This window comes from Eriocheir sinensis, chromosome 2, assembly GCF_024679095.1.
Source record: "Eriocheir sinensis breed Jianghai 21 chromosome 2, ASM2467909v1, whole genome shotgun sequence".
Classification (NCBI taxonomy): domain Eukaryota; kingdom Metazoa; phylum Arthropoda; class Malacostraca; order Decapoda; family Varunidae; genus Eriocheir; species Eriocheir sinensis.
In genome coordinates, this window is record NC_066510.1 from 1,749,718 (window position 1) to 1,771,427 (window position 21,710).

A 21,710-nucleotide genomic window follows, 5' to 3' on the forward strand; every position below is an offset into this window, starting at 1 on the left:
TTATTTGTATTACTTGGTGTATGTATTTGTTTGACACCTTTCGACTGACCATCTTTGACACCTGTGCCCCGGGTGATGGGCTTCATCCCACCACAGGCTCAAGGGCCAATGCGGCGGAGATAAGCACTGAGGCCACGCGCAGCTATAGCGTACGCCCCCAACTTTACTTACCTAACTTTAGGGGCAATTCTCTCTCTCTCTCTCTCTCTCTCTCTCATGCATATTGCTGAGGGCAATAATTAGCACACGTAATCCAGAGGGCACATTACTATCCCACCACAATTTACTCTCAACTTTTCTCCCGCTTGGACAAGGCACACAAGCTTCTCGGCCAAAGGGAGCTCCAGACACATTTGCTTCACCCGTAATTCAGTAACAGTAAGTAATGTTTATGGCAGCCTCAAGTTTATTGCAGCGTGTCCTACAATTTAAACCTGAACAACCGCAAGAAGATATTCTGAAAAGAGACGGTTTCCAGATCAACAACTCAATTGAAATATCTTTTCATCGTAGCCCACTTGGCAGACCACGTGACCAACAGGCGTCGAAGCTTTGCAGCGTAAAGGAACACGTCTCTCGACTGAGACGCACCAAGCAGTTAAAGGCCAACATGAAATGAAGGGAATATGGAGGCCGCGCTTGTTTGAACTAAGATAAACATCATAAAATTTAATTAGCGGTCTGAAATAACATCAGGTTCATCCATCCATTATGAAGCACCGATGAAACGAAGCAACTAAAATAAAAACAGTCAGGTTATTCTCCTCAGGCATATTTATGGAAAATCAATGGCATAACTAATGCACATAGCACACTGCTAGAAACACACGTACAAGATTGGAGACAAAAAATATATCAATACATGAAGAAGTGTTAATACGAGGGTCAATTTGGCAACATCGGCGAGGTGGCAGAGCCTGGCTGTCTGTTTACCACCACCTTAACCAGCAGCCTCCCTCAAGGTATCCATTTCCCCCTCACCTGGCGCCTCACAGTCCTCAAATACCCTACAAAGGCCAGCCGACTCCCAACCTTGCCTGAGCAATACCAGTGCCACAGTGTACTCACCAACAACGTCACATAAAACGAAGACTTATTGTTCCTCACACACACGACCGGTGTAGCCTCAAAGACTATAAAAGAAAGACAGGAAAGCTGAAAGGAACTCTGTGAGCAGCCTGGGGTCGGCTCGCTGGATGGCATGGTGTAATATCGGCACCCAGGACCAAGACCAAGACCCAAAGTCTGTTTGTTTACCTTTGACACGTGGAGTACCTGACACGCCTCCGCCTGGGCCACACACTACTCAGCGCTCACCTCCACCGCCTGCGCCTGGCCCCCGACCCTCACTGCCTGTTGCTTGATTTTGTTTAGCCGCTGTTTGTTTGTGCTTTCTTGATTTGTGTTCATGCTTACTTATGCTATGTTGGCCTTTGCATCTGCTTGCAGGTTTGAAATGCATGTTATTTTATGTGTACTTCACATAATCTTTATAAGTTCTGCTTTTTACACATGTTTGCTTTACTCTTCTTCTTCAAGTTATGTCCTTGTGTAAGACAAGTATAAACCAATTTATATGGCCTGGTATTATGTAACTTTTCTAAGTGAGTGTACTTGTCTATTTGTTGTGTAATTTTCTTTATTATTCTCATTCCTATATTGCATGAGATTATTCCTTTGCATTACTGTCCTATCATCTTTCTTTACTTTGTGTATAATTATGAGACCAATATTTCTTTCTCATATTTTCTTTTGCTTGTGTGTCTGTGTTCATGCATTTTCTATAATGCATAATGCGTGCCATATATCTACATGCCTGCATATATTTGTTGTATATAATTTTCTAGACAAATACAACTGAACTGCACCTTTATATCATTGTTTCTTTGTCCAAAATACACTAATTGAATTAGTTTAGTAAATAGCCGTTTTAAATATATATATATATATATATATATATATATATATATATATATATATATATATATATATATATATATATATATATATATATATGTGTGCTATGTGTGTGTGTGTGTGTGTGTGTGTGTGTGTGTGTGTAAAAAAAAAACACTTCATGAACTATGGTCCTCATACTTATCACCCACAACTGATGAAAGATAGCATATAATAATCATATATATATAATACATAATGACTGATGAAAAAAATAATTATTGTTCATACATAATGTCACAAATAAGATTACGCATATGATACAAACTGCAAAGCGATAAGGTCACAAAGAGATGAAGAGGAGACCGTACAGCTGCAGACGACGTACTTGATACAGTTTGGCGTCGGCTCAACAGATGGCGGTGCTGGTCTATGTCTACCTCACATTTTCTTTATCGCTTTAGATGGAAACTTTCCTATTTTTCTTTTATAGTCTTTGACGCTACACCGGGCACCTTAGGCATTGAGGCAACACTCGGATCAGGCTTGCCGCCCCAAAATAGATGCCAGAAATCATTAATAATCCCAATGTACGACCACGGATCCTGCCACCAGGGGCCACTGTTGAGCCAATTGGTGACGTCATGTCGTCGTCACTTCGCTCTGTCTGTCTGCATATGACATTTCAACTACAGGCAGAGAGCCTATGAGTCACCCCTTTGAACACTGCTAGGCTAAGGGACGCCCTCCCCTCATACATTACGTCACATCGGGAGCAATGTACGGTATGACGCCCAGACTAGCCTACAGTGCTTGCTATGCGAGTGTTCACACTGGAAATGATGTCAGCGAAGCTACGATTGAGATGTTTCAACGAATAACTGTCCTTCCTGTTCACATCTCTGTAGGTTTTTGTAAATACATCATATGAACACGGATATATCCGCACTTGCTCTGTTAACTACTTCATTGCTTCCAGAAATCCTGAGCTTCAAAAATGAAATTGCCTTCTTTAAACGGCAGCTCACATGCATATCTTTCATTCACTTGCTAGGATTAGCGTGGTAGACTGCTGGCAACTTTTCACTTTCTCAGTTGCCAAACAGTTAGCAGTGCAGGGGCTTCCCCTGAAGTAGTAATTCAACCTCTACTGGGCATACGTGAGGTGAACTATGTCCTTGAAATGTCGCGGAGGTGGGAGCAGCAAGGATAATGTGAGGGACATGGTTGGCGTCACTCGCTTTGCATCGCACCTGGTGTGATCAGTGTTGCCACCTGCGGTACAATTGTACCAAAATGGTACATTTTGAAGCTAATGGTACTGTGGTCCTACATTCCAAAATAAAGCCATTTTTGGTACAATTTGCATGGAACGGTACAATTTTCCTTGTCAACGGTACAATTTGAAGTTTTGCTTGAAGAATATCCTAAAATGATAAAAAAATATGAAATAATTTACTAAGAAAAAGAGTAAAAGAAAAAACATTATACTTTCTGAAACTCAAGCACAAGTATTAAGTGATTTTGAGCCTTGTATACGAGTGGCGTAATGGCAGTCGCGGTGTCCTGTTGAAACCAAAGTCACTTATACCAAGTGACTTTGGATTCACTTATGACTTGAAGTCATAAGTGACTTTTGTCGAAACAGCGGACGGGAGTGACCGTCACGGCGTCATGGGAGCCTCGGGAGTCGGGGACCGTGGGGACGAGACGGGGAGGGGGAGAGGGTAATAATAATGATTTTCAGCCATTTCTAATGTTAATGGTTTGTTATATCAACACATATGCCAAGTGTCCAATCTTTGTATTTTCACTGGTGATAGACAGTATGATGTTGTCCTGATGCTGGACTGCAAGTATTAATCGGAAGTTAGCGGGGCTACCCCTGAGCCTTGTAAATTAACTTAACCCTATTCGTTCCGACCCGGGCCACATTTGCCCCCCCCTGAGGATTTTTGTCAAAACGATCATTTTTTTTTTATTACCAAGTTTAAAAGAAAAACAGACCTACTGATAAACGTAGAAAATACCGTAGATTAAGATGCGATATCAAAAATAACCATAGGAGCCTCCGTTATCTTGCTAAACACGAATATTTAGAAACACCGACGCGAATCATTTTGAAGCACGGCGATACGCTGTGAAAAAAAAACCAACGTTCAAACGCCTCCGGATGACGATATTATTACTGTTATAAGTATTAATATACCTGTATTGTATAGTGCTATACTGCATGTTCTGCATCTTTTATGTTAACAAAGCTTTAGCTGATACACTAAACAGACCAACAAACAAGCTAGCTGTAATAAAAACATAATAAAAACGTACACAGCCCGCTGTGTACGAGAGTTATTCAACGGCAGTTGGCGACACCAGCTTGTGATTGCGGCGAGGCGATGACGAATTATGGCACATACAATACTTATTTTGACACTACCATAAGGTGATAACTGTGTCTCGTACATATGTTAATTTCTTGTACTTTGGCCAGACAATTCCTATATATAGCTAATAAAGAAAAAAACGTACGTGCTTGGAGTCAGAGAGAGAGAGAGAGAGAGAGGCCAGTCATAGGCTATTTGACCGTTTGAACCTAGCTCCCCTCTCTTCCATCTTTCATATATATATATATATATATATATATATATATATATATATATATATATATATATATATATATATATATATATATATATATATTAACCAGGCAACAATGATAATACCCAAAATAATATCAGTGCCAGTGTCACTTGCTGCGAAATATTCATGTCATTCATATTCAGTTCCTTTCAATATAAGCAAATATACTCATATCGGCAAAAAAAAATACTATGAAAGATGGAAGAGAGGGGAGCTAGGTTCAAACGGTCAAATAGCCTATGACTGGCCTCTCTCTCTCTCTCTATATATATATATATATATATATATATATATATATATATATAAAAATACTATGAAAGATGGAAGAGAGGGAGCTAGGTTCAAACAGTCAAATAGCCTATGACGGCTCTCTCTCTCTCTCTCTCTCTCTCTCTCTCTCTCTCTCTCTCTCTCTCTCTCTCTCTCTATATATATTTATATATATATATATATATATATATATATATATATATATATATATATATATATATATATATATATATATATATATATATATATATATATATATATATATATAGGCAACAATGATAATACCCAAAATAATATCAGTGCCAGTGTCACTTGCTTCGAAATATTCATGGCATTCATATTCAGTTCCTTTCAATAAGTATAAGCAAATATACTCTGATCGGCACAAAAAAAAAATTACTTTCTATAAATCACTGGCCTCGTATGGTTTATTTTGGGGGGACCTGGATGCATTGAGCGAGAGAGATTATTTTGGGATATCAAGACGAATAGGAAAGCGAAATTTAGCGTAATAAAAAAAATACTATGAAAGATGGAAGAGAGGGGAGCTAGGTTCAAACGGTCAAATAGCCTATGACTGGCCTCTCTCTCTCTCTCTCTCTCTCTCTCTCTCTCTCTCTCTCTCTCTCTCTCTCTGACACTTATCATCAACGCCACCATCACGACCACCATCATCACCACCATCATCATCATCACCACCATCATCATCACCACCATCATCATCACCACCATCACCATCATCACCATCATCATCACCATCATCATCACCACCATCATCACCACCATCATCACCACCATCATCACCATCATCATCACCACCATCATCACCATCATCACCATCATCATCACCATCATCACCACCATCATCATCACCACCATCATCACCATCATCACCAACATCACCACCATCATCAACACCATCACCATCACCACCATAATCATCACCACCATCATCACCACCATCATCATCACCACCATCATCATCACCACCATCATCATCACCACCACCATCATCACCACCACCATCATCACCACCATAATCATCACCACCATCACCATCATCACCATCATCATCACCATCATCATCACCACCATCATCATCACCACCATCATCATCACCACCAACATCATCACCACCATCATCACCACCATAATCATCACCACCATCACCATCATCACGATCATCACCACCATCATCATCACCACCATCATCACCATCATCACCACCATCATCATCACCACCATCACCATCACCACCATAATCATCACCACCATCATCACCACCATCATCAGCCCCACCATCATCATCACCACCATCATCACCACCACCATCATCACCACCACCATCATCACCACCATAATCATCACCACCATCACCATCATCATCACCATCATCATCACCACCATCATCATCACCACCATCATCACCACCATCATCATCATCATCACCATCATCACCATCATCATCACCATCATCATCACCACCATCACCATCACCACCATCACCACCATCACCATCACCACCATCATCATCACCACCATCATCATCACCACCATCATCACCACCATCATCACCACCACCATCATCACCACCATCATTATCACCACCATCATCATCACCACCACCATCATCACCACCACCATCATCACCACCATAATCATCACCACCATCACCATCATCACCATCATCATCACCATCATCATCACCACCATCATCATCACCACCATCACCACCATCATCATCATCATCATCATCATCACCATCATCATCACCACCATCATCATCACCACCACCATCATCACCACCACCATCATCACCACCATAATCATCACCACCATCATCATCACCACCATCATCACCACCATCATCATCACCACCATCATCATCACCACCACCATCATCACCACCACCATCATCACCACCATAATCATCACCACCATCACCATCATCACCATCACCACCATCATCATCACCACCATCATCATCAGCATCACCATCATCACCATCATCATCACCACCAGCATCACCAGCATCAACAACATCATCACCACCATCATCATCACCACCATCATCATCACCACCACCATCATCACCACCACCATCATCACCACCATCACCATCATCACCATCATCATCACCACCATCATCATCACCATCATCACCACCAGCATCATCAGCAGCACCATCATCACCAGCATCAGCACCAGCATCACCATCATCATCACCACCATCACCATCATCACCATCACCACCATCATCATCACCACCATCACCATCACCACCATCATCATCACCATCATCACCACCATCATCACCACCACCATCATCACCACCATCATCATCACCACCATCATCATCACCACCATCATCATCACCACCACCATCATCACCACCACCATCATCACCACCATAATCATCACCACCATCACCATCATCACCATCATCATCACCATCATCATCACCACCATCATCACCACCATCATCACCACCATCATCATCACCATCATCACCATCATCATCACCATCATCATCACCACCATCATCATCATCACCACCATCACCATCATCACCATCACCACCATCATCATCACCACCATCACCATCACCACCATCATCATCACCACCATCATCATCACCACCATCATCACCACCATCATCACCACCACCATCATCACCACCATCATCATCACCACCATCATCATCACCACCATCATCATCACCACCATCATCACCATCATCATCACCACCATCATCATCACCACCATCATCACCATCATCACCACCATCATCATCACCACCATCACCATCATCACCAAAAAGGAGGAAGAAGAGGATGAAGAAGAGGAAGAGGAAGAAGAGGAGGAAATAGAGGAAGAGGAGGGAGAGGAGGAAGAAGAAGAGGAAGGAGAGGAAGATGCAGAAGAGGAGGAAACGAGGAAGAAGAAAAGGAAGAGGAAGAAGAAGAGGTAGGGAGGAAAAGGAGGAAGAAGATAGAAGAGGAAGAATATGTGGAAGAGAAGCTAGGAAGAGGTGGAAAAGTATAGAAGAAGAGGAGGAAGAAGAGGAAGAAGAGGAGGAAAAGAGGAAGGGGACAAGGAGGAACAAGAGGAAGAAGGAAGAAGAGGAAGACTAGGAAGAGTAGGAAGAAGAGGAAGAAAAGGAGGAAGAGGATGAAGAAGAGGAAGAGGAAGAAGAGGAGGAAATAGAGGAAGAGGTGGGAGAGGAGGAAGAAGAGAAAGAGGAAGAGGAGGAAGAAGAAGAGCAAAATCAAGACAAAGGACGAAGAAGATGAGAAGGAAGAAGAAAAGGAAGAGTGAGAGGAAGAATGAGGAAGAAGAAGGACGAGAAGCTAGGAAGAGGAGGAAAAGTAGGAAGCAGAGGAAGAGGAAAAGGAAAGAAGAAGAGGAAGAAGAGGAAGAAGAGGAAAGGAGGAAGGAGGAAGGAAAGGAGGAAGAGCAGGAAGAAGAGTAAGAGGAAGAAGAGGAGGAAATAGGAGGAGGAGGAAGAACAGGAAGACGAGGAAGATGAAGAAGAAGAGGAAGAAGGAAGGAAGAGAGAAGCTAGCGAGATAAGGAAAAGGAGGAAGAGGAGGAAGAAGAGGAAGAGGAAGAATAAAAGGAGAAAGAAGAGGAAGAGGAGGAAGAAGAAAAGGAGAAAGAAGAGGAGGAGGAAAAGAAGGAAGAAGAGGAAGAAGAAGAAGAAAAGAAGGAAGAATAGGAAGAGGAGGAAGAAGAAGAAAAGAAGGAAGAATAGGAGGAAGAGGGAGAAAAGGATTTTATTTCTTGAGAGTTTCTTTTCACTCATTATTCACTATTGCTTTACACCATTGATTAGGTTCCAGTACTTAGTGTTCACGAGCGTTATTGTTGTTCAGAAAAATCAATACGATGCTGGCTATACGAGGGCGAAAAATCTCAAGGGGTCGGAACGTATAGGGTTAAGAGACAGGCCAGGGGTTCACTCACTATGATTATATATGTTGGCTTGCCCTTCAAAGCACTATACAGGCCAAAGGGCCGGTGGGAGCTGGCTGAGCTGGTGAGCTGGCTTATAAATAATGGTACCCTTTCTTGCATTCTGAAGGAGCACCCTCATTTTCCCCAGAGATTTTAACTTTTTGGCGTACCCCCTCCTGTCACACTCTCTACATTGTGTTGGTTACAGTATGTAATGTACTATTTTCATAATGCCCCTTGCTATCACTGGTGGCTGGCATTGCATATTCCTTATATATATATATATATATATATATATATATATATATATATATATATATATATATATATATATATATATATATATATATATATATATATATATATATATATATATATAACTTTTTCTACTTTTGTATGCTTTGTACATTTTGTATTCTTATTTATTTTGGGAGATGGGCTGGCGCCTGGCAGGCACCTCCCATCTCCTTTATTGTATTTTTATACAACATTAAACCTACAACTCATTAATATCAACTAAATTGAAGTAAACAATGGATGTATTCCCTTGTCGCATTGATTACCAAGAATTTGTCTGTATATTACCTTATCAACCATCATATTTTCATTAAATAGAAAGTGGTACATTTTGTGGTACATTTTTAAAATTTAGTGGTACGAATGGTACTTTTTCAGTGCAACATGCGGTACAATTTTTCTTTTTCGAGATGGCAACACTGGGTGTGATTAGTCTCACTGAAAACAGCGGAAACGATTGAAAGCCACATAGCAACAGAGAGGGCATAGCGTAACTTCGTTCCCGGTGTGAACAGGCCCTTACTCACGTCATTCTGTCTAATTTTGTGGTCATGGCCAGGAGCTTCGCCATGACTGAAAACAAATGTTTCGGTAATTTTAATGAGTTAATTACCAGTAACTAAACCTGACACTTCCACAAAAACTATATGGAAATAATGGCAACGATAACAACAAATGAGAAACTTTGATTCTCTCTCTCTCTCTCTCTCTCTCTCTCTCTCTCTCTCTCTCTCTCTCTCTCTCTCTCTCTCTCTCTCTCTCTCTCTCTCTCTCTCTCTCTCTTTTTTGTGTGTGTATGTGTGGGGGGGCATTATATTTTCGTTAGCTTTCGGAGATCACTTAAGGACTCTTAAGACTATACTAATAATGAATAACGTTTATTGTTTACAACTTTATATTCAGGCGCGTCCTCCACCTTGTTCCCCTCCCGCCGCCCCCACCTGTTTCATAGCCTCTCCTCGTGAGCCACGCAGCGTGCTGGACGAGACAGCGAAGAAACATCTTAAGGAAACTGTATGGTACGCTGACACAAACTAGTGCAATAAAACTACTTAAAGTCTACTCTGATGTAAATGGAATGTATAGAGCCCACAGGAAACTTTGTAACTTATCTTCCCGCAGAGTCCATTGGAAGAAAGTTTGTAATTCAACCTTTTCAGCCTTTCTCTCAGAATCTACACGGAAGGACATTCTCCTCTGTATAGTAATGAAGCAACGACTCACTGTGACTCCCCCCCACAACCCAAGGAAAAAAAAAGAAAAAACAGTATAGAACTGTGGAGTGTCTGACGGAGGGGCCGAGGCCAGAGTACCGTGAGGGTCAATGCCTGGCACCCATCACTCGCGCGGCCACACCCTACACGGAATCGCTTTGCAACAAGCACCTTGCAGACTCCCAAATAACGTCATTCCCCTAGACTCTGTACCACCAAGCATATCACCCATGGCAAAAACTTATCAACGTGCATTTATTACGACGAGGCGTGGAGGGTGTGGGCGGCGTGCTAAAGCTGTCTGCCTCGGGGCGTTGGTGAGGGGAGGGTAAGGCGACTCTCATGGATTATATTCCCCTGGTCAACGAATATCGCTTCCTCCCCATGAACACCAACACCTTTGCCTCCCTCCAGCATGAGGTGCCACACCCTGGAACCTTCCCTGTCCTGACATACGTCATATCATCCGCTTACTCAGAGCACCACGTTTGCTTCCTTTCACTAAAGTGGCTTTCACACATGCACGAAATTTGTTTCTTCTTTTTTTTTACTTCTACGCCTATAGCGCCGGTAGGCTTGCTTGAGGGGCCTGGATGGTAGTTGGCTCCAGTCAGTCATGGCGCAGACAAGTGTTTAAAGTGGCGCCATCTTCTCTTGAGTTTGAGCGCGACAGGTGCCCGACTGCCATTCCGGAAGCATTCAGGATCCTATTCGTAGCACATCTTCTAGCCGTCGTTGGGGAAATCCGTGCACCACGACTGTTGGACGGTGAATCGGCAAGGAGCACGAAAAATAACCGCTGCGCTTATTTTCCGAGCAGCCATCTGCGTGGTCGGCGACCTTGTCAAAGATCGGGCACCAGTGTTTCAGGTGGAAGAGAGGAGCCTTCTCCTGCTCTGTCCTGTCCAACCACACGTAGTTTATCGAGCCTGAGAGATAACCTTACTGTATACCAATAGGTTTCCTTGTATCTGTTTTTCCAATATATTCCTATGTATTCCTCCTCCTCCTCCTCCTCCTCCTACCGTGATCTTTTATCACTACACTTTGTTTTTCATATGTTGTCTCTCATTTACTAGATTAGCATTTTTCTCCTTGTGAGTCCATTCTACTTTCACCACCCACCTGCCTGTGTTTTTCTCTCTCTCTCTCTCTCTCTCTCTCTCTCTCTGTCTCTGTCTCTGTCTCTGTCTCTCTCTCTCTCTCTCTCTCTCTCTCTCTCTCTCTCTCTCTCTCTCTCTCTCTCTCTCTCTCTCTCTCTCTCTCTCTCTCTCTCTCTCTCTCTCTCTCTCTCTCTCTCTCTCTCTCACACACACACACACACACACACACACACACACACAAGTACTACGTAAAGCCTTCATTGGGTGGTAGCCCAGCCGCATCTGGGGCCGGATTCACAAAGCGTTAGTGCGTAGTTTTGGGCCTCAACAACAAAATTGCGATTCACAAAGCTCCGCGGAAAGTAACTACCAACTATTTGATGACGTCACGAGTTAGCTATCTTGCTGATGGTCCGTCATCGCCAAAGGGCAGACGGTTTTTCCTCCTCCTCCATCACTCCTTCTCCTCCTCCTCCTCACCACAACATACACTTCTCCGTCTGCCTGTCTGTTTGTTTGTCTGTCTATCTGTCTATCTACTTGCCTGTCTGCTTGTCTTCTCTGCTATTCCTGTTAAAGAGGCCAGTACATGCGTGATAAAAGATGGAGGTTGTGGTAATGATTTTCTGTTAAACAATAAAATATATATATATATATATATATATATATATATATATGTATATATATATGTATATATATATATGTATATATATATATATATATATATATATATATATATATATATATATATATATATATATATATATATATATTATTATTATTATTATTATTATCATACTAACCTCTTCTTCCGCCTTCTATTCCATACCACGTATTTTTCGTAATCCTCCTTAGTTTGTCTTTGGAATGAACACAATCATCGAAATTTAACTCCTTCCAAGGGCCCAAAAATAGTGATAACAAGGGTGCAACTGGAAAGCGTCGAAGCTTCTTTAAGTAAAGTCAAAGTTAGGTACTGGAGACGAAAAAGGGTGGGAAAACAGCTAAATTATACGTAGTTACAGACTGAAACGAGCAGATGATAAACAGACATAGATAGAGGGAGTGTTTTTAGACGAATGAGTAAAAGGAGAGCGAGGGAGAAGCGGCTGATCCTTCAGGACAAGAGGAGGGAAATAGGGATATCAGGAGGGAGAGGGGAAGGGAGGGAGAGAGGGAGAATTCTCTGCAGAATTACATCATTTACGTTCTCCAGATTTTCTTCCCTCATTCCTCTTTTCACTAACCAGCTTTACTTCGCCCTGATAGTCCTTGATCCTCTCTCCCTTCCCGATAATCCTTATATTCCTTTCCGCACATCCACTTCTGTCCTAAATATATATAAAAAAAGAATTCCGAAAATTAAAGCAGTAATAACTAAAACACACACACACACACACACACACACACACACACACACACACACACACACACACACACACACACACACACACACACACACACACACACACACACACACTTCACTGCCTGTCAACATGGGCCAAGTAAGTCATATATCAAGGCAGCTACTATAATAACAGGTTGGAGCCGTTCACCCATCAAGAGACATGCAGGTGCTATGGGTAGAACATGAGAAAAATAAAGTATGCACACACCCCCAGCAAGAAGGTTCGTGAGTGAGGTGGCTGCTCTCGAATTCTGTAAGCCGCCACTGCCACCGCCGTACACTTTTCCTCGTTAGGTGGAACATCCATTTACTCGTATAGATCTCCCGAGGCAAAATACAAAAATAGGCGAACTTGCGAAACACGCCTGGTAGCTGCGGGCATATTATTTTTTTTACTTTCATATATTGCGCGGTTTTGTCAATTTTGCCTGCTAGTCTGTCCCGGAGGAAGCAAAGAGAGAGAGAGAGAGAGAGAGAGAGAGAGAGAGAGAGAGAGAGAGAGAGAGACGGAGGAATGGAAGAATGGATAAAGGTGTGAAGGGAATGAAAGAAATAATGATGAAAGGAAGGAGAGAGAGAGAGAGAGAGAGAGAGAGAGAGAGAGAGAGAGAGAGAGAGAGTGTGTGTGTGTGTGTGTGTGTGTGTGCCGAATGACCTATAGTACGCATCACATTTTTGCCCCTTCCCCCTCCCTCATTCTTGTCCACACCCCACACTCCCTGCCTGGTGCTACGGCCTTGGCGATGGGAAAGGTCCTTCACGCTGACGTGGCTCTACTCGTATCGTTGCTCATGTGCTGAGTCGACGGATATCCTGTCTTGTCCCACGATGCCTTGGTGCCCCTCCAAGCCTCCTCATCGTGTCCTGTCAACTTCATCTCCTTTCCTTGTGACCCTTGCCCCGTGCCCCGCGCCCCGTGCCTCGTCCTGCTCCGTGCCTGGGTTGTTCCAGCATTTTCATCACACGAAAAACAATCTAACGCCTTAATGCTCGATCTTAACCATTCCTAACTATCATCATTGTTACGAACACCCTGTATCGCCTTCGTTAGTGACTGTATACTAATAGACACCACTAGCGCCATCACAACAGCGTTTATTTCGGGTTTTGGCGCAGACTATAAGCACGAGTATCGAGAGAAAGTATCGCGACTTTTTTGGGGTATATTGTCTCCCACTTCATTACTCACGCACTACCCGGTCATAATGCATACTTTCTTGTTGCAAATACATCAAAAGCAAAAGCAAAAGCAATTAATTAGAGGACGATGTGTATTGAAGAATTTTTGACATGAAATCACGAAGCCTTATTAGCATTATACACACACACACTCTCTCTCTCTCTCTCTCTCTCTCTCTCTCTCTCTCTCTCTCTCTCTCTCACACACACACACACACACACATCAAGTCACGCAGAAGCTCGCCTCGCTTCCACCCTTTTTTCCCTCCCTCCTCTTGAAACACCTCTCCCGGGAAAGTCACTGGGGCCTTTGCAAGCATGTGTCCGAGGCAGGAGAGGAGTACAACAGCGCCCCGAAGAAACCAGAACGAGAGGAAACGAGAAACGAACCGAACAGCCACTGAGCTCCCGCCGCCTCCGGTATTGACTCTAATTAATAAAACAAACAACGTCTTTGAAGAGAAAAGGGTAAAAGTGAACCAGACGAGAGGTAAGGATGGGCAGGAGGTGAAAATGGACCACGAGTATGAAGATGGCGAGGAGGAGGAGGAGAAACAAGAGGGGGAGGACGACAAGAAGAAAGCGAACACCGATAAAACGATAAAAAAATAATAACGAATACCGCGACAGACAAAGAAAAGATGATAAAGAAAAAAGTAGGAGATCTGGAAAATATAAAGGAAGAGAAAGATGATATTGACTCTCTCTCTCTCTCTCTCTCTCTCTCTCTCTCTCTCTCTCTCTCTCTCTCTCTCTCTCTCTCTTCCCAGCTCAGGGCTGCAGATGACTCAGCGCTGCAGAGGACAGACATATAACACGACACACACACACACACACACACACACACACAACGCAATGCTAGTTTTATTTTCTGTTTTTATGTGTGTGTTTTGTATGAATCAGCTTCCTTGAGGTTGGGCGTTCTGTATCGTCTCCGCCAGTTCTTCCCCGCACTGATGCTTTCCATATATAAGGGCCTTAGACCGGGAGCTGGGTGACATTTAATCAACATGCTGAGTACAAGAGGACTGAGGTGCCGCACGTGTAGAACCACTCACCCTGAGTCACAAAACCCCATTCTTAAGTTCCGCCTCCTGTGCATAATATAGATGGCGCTGATGAAATAGGCCTAAATTGTGGTTTTTATCAACATACTGAGTACAACATTTATTTTATTGTCAATGTATTCAGAAAGTAAGCTGAATAAAGAACAATAACTTATGAATGGAATATGTTGTGCAAAGCCCATTTAAGAATGATCCTAATTAGGGCTAATTAGGATTTTAATCAACATATCGAGTACAAAGGTGAAACTACAGCAAGATGAAGCCTAAAAATATCAGATTCAAAATCTCTATCTTAAAAATGAAAAATCTTGTGCAAACAGTGCTTAAGAGCAGGTCAAAGGTCAAAATACTGCATAGAAAATGCATAGCTTAGCTGTAGAGAATTCTTCCCAGTGCGTAAGTGTGCATTGTGGTTGTATTTCATGTATATTAGCTTTTTCGTGCATAGTTATGATGCTCATAACACATTAATAACAATGGTCTCAGAAAAACAGCTAGTGGTCCGATAATGATACCTAAAACACAGCTGACAGCTTTAAACTAAAAAGAAGAGCCAGTTGCATACGACCTCACAAGTTGTGGTAAATCAAAAACAAAACAATACTGAGACTGTGAAGTGAAGCAAGACCCCAGCAACACAGATACGGTAATCTCATAACCATCTCTTGCGTGAATCAGACGATATAATGGAGCATGTGAACTCCACTTATCCACGAAGACAGGTAAAATCGGACTTCGGTGCCCGATATTTGTTCAGCACTATAGCCCTATAATGTGATGGTTAAGACTGTGGCATTATAAAGGGTGTTAATATAGTTGCTAGTAAATAGTTAACCATTTAAGTGATTCAGTATTCTGATCAAAGCTGTGTATCATACTTTTCTGAACCTAAAAAAGCCGAGATGCACCTGCCCCAAAACGCACCACACGCTCCCGCTAATTAAAACATAAGATCTATATGTAGCCTACTACTCGCCACTGAAAGATTTTTTTTAAAGAAGTAGCCTTACATTACTCACACACACACAAAAAAAAAATCTGTCTCTGTATCACCAAAATCAACAGAAAACAGAAGAAAATAAGATGTAGTTGTACTACTCACCATTAAATAGTTATTACTCCTAATTAAATGAATCCCAGACCTGACACGTCGCACCGAGGCGTGGTGCATAATAAAATATAGTAGTCACGTTACAGACGTTAAATAGCCTACTCTATCGCCACCGCACAGACATAATTCCGCATCTCAAAGTAGATATCTTTCACTATGTGTAAAATATATAGATTCTACAGTTAACTGTTTAAAAGCGGTACAAATACTATAAATATTTCACAGGAATATATATTATATTTGAGCAAGTAGAAAAACACAAATCCCGTAAAATGAACATCAGTAAACACCGCTACGCAACACGGAAATGTGTTACCTACTTGCATAAATACTGTTCTTAAGCACTGTTTGCACAAGATTTTTCATTCTTAAGTGAGAGATTCTGAATCTGGTATTTTTAGGCTTCATCTTGCTGTAGTTTCACCTTTGTACTCGAAATGTTGATTAAAATCCTAATTAGCCCTAATTAGGATCATTCTTAAATGGGCTTTGCACAGGATATTCCATTCTTAAGTTGTTGTTCTTTATTCAGCTTACTTTCCTGTATACATTAACAATAAAATAAATGCTGTACTCAGTAGGTTGATGTAAACCACAATTTAGGCCTATTTCATCAGCGCCATCTATATTATGCACAGGAGGCGGAACTTAAGAATGGGCTTTTGTGACTCAGGGTGAGTGGTTCTACACGTGCGGCACCTCAGTCCTCTTGTACTCAGCATGTTGATTAAATGTCACCCAGCTCCCGGTCTACCTTGTCTGCCCTCGTATGGAGTATGCATCACACGTGTGGGGGGACTCCACTCACACAGCTCTCTTGGACAGAGTGGAGTCTAAGGCTCTTCGTCTCATCAGCTCTCCTCCTCTTACTGATAGTCTTCTACCTCTTAAATTCAGCCGCCATGTTGCATCTCTTTCTATCTTGTATCGATATTTTCATGCTGACAGCTCTTCTGAACTTACTAACTTCATGCCTTCCCCCCTCCCGCGGCCCCGCTGCAAACAACTTTCTACTCAAGCTCATCCCTATACAGTCCAAGCTCCTTCTGCAAGAGTTAGCCAGCATCTTCATTCTTTCATCCCCTTCACTGGTAAACTCTGGAACAGCCTTCTTTCGTCTGTTTTTCCTTCTGCCTATGACTTGACCTCTTTCAAGAAGAGTGTATCAAGACACCTCTCCAGCCAAAATTAACCTCTCTTTTAGCCACTCTATACTTTTCACTTTGTGGGAGCAACAGTTATTAAAGGCCTTTTTTTTTTTTTGCATTTTCTTTTTGTTGCCCTTGAGTTGCTATCTGTGCTTTCCCCCTGCAGCACATGTCTTCACCACACTCTTTCCCCCTGCAGCACACTTCTTCATCACACTCTTCCCCCTTGCAGCACACTTCTTCATCACACTCTTCCCCCTTGCAGCACACTTCTTCATCACACTCTTCCCCCTTGCAGCACACTTCTTCATCACACTCTTCCCCCTTGCAGCACACTTCTTATTCACACTCTTCCCACTTGCAGCACACTTCTTCATCACACTCTTCCCCCTTGCAGCACACTTCTTCATCACACTCTTCCCCCTTGCAGCACACTTCTTCATCACACTCTTCCCCCTTGCAGCACACTTCTTCATCACACTCTTCCCCCTTGCAGCACACTTCTTCATCACTGTCTTCCCCCCTGCAGCACACTTCTTCATCACTTTCTTCCCCTTGCAGCACACTTCTTCATCACACTCTTCCCCCTTGCAGCACACTTCTTCATCACTTTCTTCCCCCTTGCAGCACACTTCTTCATCACACTCTTCCCCCTTGCAGCACACTTCTTCATCACACTCTTCCCCCTTGCAGCACACTTCTTCATCACACTCTTCCCCCTTGCAGCACACTTCTTCATCACACTCTTCCCCCTTGCAGCACACTTCTTCATCACACTCTTCCCCCCTTGCAGCACCCTTCTTCACCACACTCTTCCCCCTTGCACCACACTTCTTCATCACACTTCCCTCTGCAGCACACTTCTTCATCACTCTCTTCCCCCTTGCAGCACACTTCTTCATCACACTCTTACTCCTTGCAGCACACTTCACCATATTCTTCCCCCCCTCCTGCAGCACACTCCTTCACCACACTCTTCCTCTCTGCACTTCACTTCTTCATCACACTTCCCTCTGCATCCTCCTTCACCACAGTCTTCCCTGCAGCACACACATTCACCACACTCCAACAACACATTACACACGCGCCTCGTTTAGATCGCCATTCCCATGCAGATAGCGCTCGATGCCGCCGCGGCTCCCCCCTAATGCTTGGCGAATATGTGACACTATTCCAATCCTTTATGATCCAGGGCCTCGATGTCCAATACCAGCGTGGGCCTGGGAGAAGACATAGATACCATAACGATCATGGTCAACGCGGCAAACTTCCAACCCGGGTTTTGTGTCATTGATATTGATTAAGTTTATATTTTTCATTTCCGTGTTCATGCTATATCTATTACTCTAGCATCGTCTTTTTTACGTTGTTTTCAGTACGTAATTGGTTAGCGGTTAAACAGGCTATTTTAACCTCATAGATGAAGGCTCAGTAACCCTTAACGATTAAAATTTTCTAGTAAGACAATCTTCTCTAACTATTCTCTATTCATTATCATTTATTTAGTCTTCTAGATAAGCCAAGTAGTATAAAAAATGAATTAAGCACACACACACACACACACACACACACACACACACACACACACACACCCAGACACAGATACAGACACACACACACACACACACACACACACACACACACACACACACACACACACACACACACACACACACACACGCACTCACAACACAAACACACACACACACACAGACACACACACTCACAACACACACAGTCTCATCAACGCTTTCATCCGCTTCCTCTTTCTGCTCCTTCTGTTCCTTCATTTGGTCCTCACGACCCAATACTGTGTTCCGGTCTTTGTTCTTTTCTCTTTCCCCCACGTACCCTACCTAGCATTCCTCCTCCTCCTCCTGTTAACACTTCCTCCTCCTCCTCTTCCTTCTCCTCCTCTTTTTCTCCTCCTCCTCTTTCTTCCTCCTCCTCCTACTCCTTCTACTTCTTTTCTTCCTCCCTCTCCTCATCCTCATCGTGCTACTACTACTACTACTACTACTACTACTACTACTACTACTACTACTACTACTACTACTACTACTACTACTACTACTACTACTAATAATAATAATAATAATAATAATAATAATAATAATACTTTTTAGGCAAATACGGCCTCCATCCATTAGAGTTGCGTTGTGAGAGGTATCTTTCCTCATAGTCTTTCTTAAAGCAATTCATTGGAGCGAGCCCGCCAATGACTGTGGCCGACAACCATTTTTATTTAGTATTACTACTACTACTACTACTACTACTACTACTATTACTACTACCAATTCTACTACTGCTACTACTACTACTACCAATTTCACTACTACTACGACTATGACGACGACGACTACTATTACTTCTACACTATTTCCTCTTCCTACGACTACTACTGCTCCTTTTGCTTGACTGTTTCCTCCGTCTCTTATTTCTCTCCACTCCCTCATTTTTCTCCTCCACCATGACCTCCTTTTCCTGCTCTTTCTCATCTTTCTCCTACGTGACAGGCGGTGACAACGAGGCCATGTGACGCATCGTGGCAGGTAATGAGGTGCTTTTAGTGCAAGAGACTCAAGCGTTCACACTGGTGCAAATGATCTATCTAAATGCAAATCTCTTTGTCTCTTCCCTGAGGTAATGAAGAACACGAACTCTGTAACTACGTAGACTGATGGGAGGCTGAGCAGAGAGACGGGAGCGACAGACGGATATCAATGCAGGTACATGAGCGAACAGGTGAGATAAATGACTATGTAGATGGACGGTGTAGCGAGGAATGGGAACTGGAGGGATTTTCTTTGCGTGTATTTGTGTCTGACGTTCTTCCTCCTTGGTGGACGCTCCCAGGTGCAGGAAATCAGGTGCGAGGCATCATTGTCATTATCAGCAGCAACAGCAGGAGTAGCCAGCGCAGCAACGTGTGCGCTACCCGTAAGAGGCACTCGTCTGCCAGCCACGTGTGACCCACATTACCTGGCTAATGAACACCTTGACACCTCCTCCTTCCTTTCTGCCTCCCTTTATCTCTCCTCCTCTTCTCCCTTCCTCCCTTCCTTGCGCTGCTGTCTCCCTTTACTCCTTCTCCTCCTCTCTGCCTTGCCTGTCTGTCTGTCCTTACTCCTCATCCTCTCCCTTCCTCCTTTCTTGCCTGTCTGTCTGTCCTTACTCCTTCCCTATCTTACCTCCTCTTCCTCTTCCTACGTCTTCTCCCTTTCCCTCCTTCCCTTTCAACTACTCAGCTTTTCCCTTTCCCTCCTTCCCTTTCAACTACTCATCTTTTCCCTTTCCCTCGTTAACTGCTTCCTAAACCTCTCGGCTCTCTATCATCTTATCCTTCTTCTCATCCCATACTCTTATTATCTTTATTTCTCATTTATTCTTCGATCTGCTTCTTCCTTCCTTCCCGAGCACCCTGATACCTTTCTTTTTTCTTCTTATCCTCCGTAACTCTTCCTCTCATTTCCTCTCTTTCCTGCCTGTCTTTTGCTTTCAAGTACCCTTCTTCTTAAATTCCTCCCCCGTTCCTCTTTACTAATCGCTTTCTTGATATATTTTACTCCTCCTCTCCCTTCCTTTATTTCTCTATCCCTTCTCAACCCCCTCCCCCCCTTGTTCCTCCTTACTTGTCCTCTTTTCCTTGATCTTTCTTATTCCTTCTCCTCCTATTTCTCTTCTATCCCTTCTCGAGCTTCTTGTTACGCATCCATTTCTTAATCACTTTAACTCCTCCTCTCCCTTCCTTTCTCTTCTTTCCCTTTTTCAACTCTTCACTTGCCTCTGCAGTTTCTCCCTCCTCCTTCAAACGCTCCTTTCCTCTCAACACCTCAGCGACGTAAGGAGACTTGGAAGGTTGGCCAAAGCGACGTAATGGCTCCCCGTGCTTCCTTGACCTCCTGGGACTGTCGCAAGGTGGCGCCACTGTGCTCCGGCTGGATGGTTCTATTTTTTTTTTTTTTTTACTACTGGTGGCGCTTATAATTTTATTTTCTTTGCGGGTTTTCTTCGAGCGCCGTCACGTTTTTTGTTGGTCTGTGTGTCTGTCTTTTTGTCTGTCTGTATCTTTCTTTGATTATCTGTCTGTTTGTCTGTCTGTCTGTCTGTCTGCATCTCTGTCTGTCTGTACGCATCTCTGTCTGTTTGTCTCTCTGTCTGTCTGTCTGTCTGCAAATCTCTCTCTCTCTCTCTCTCTCTCTCTCTCTCTCTCTCTCTCTCTCTCTCTCTCTCTCTCTCTCTCTCTCTCTCTCTCTCTCTCTCTCTCTCTCACCTCGCCATTACTTCACGCCTCTCTGATATCTCTAAAGCCTCACTCTCCACTTAGCTCCCCCTTCCCCTCCTTCCCTTGGGCGCCGACTCCCACGCACACCATCCACTATATATCTTCCCCTGGGCTGCATTTATCGCTCTTCCGTAT

The 21,710-nt window shown here is 43.1% G+C and overlaps 1 protein-coding gene across 1 annotated transcript; it reads right to left on the minus strand.

The window, feature by feature from the left end:
- Positions 1 to 17,433: 17,433 nt before the first annotated feature.
- On the minus strand, positions 17,434 to 18,225 carry LOC126998060 (keratin-associated protein 10-4-like). The gene has a single exon (XM_050859428.1). It carries the CDS (start codon positions 18,223 to 18,225, stop codon positions 17,434 to 17,436), a length of 792 nt encoding a protein of 263 aa, XP_050715385.1.
- Between the last annotated feature and the right edge of the window lie 3,485 nt (positions 18,226 to 21,710).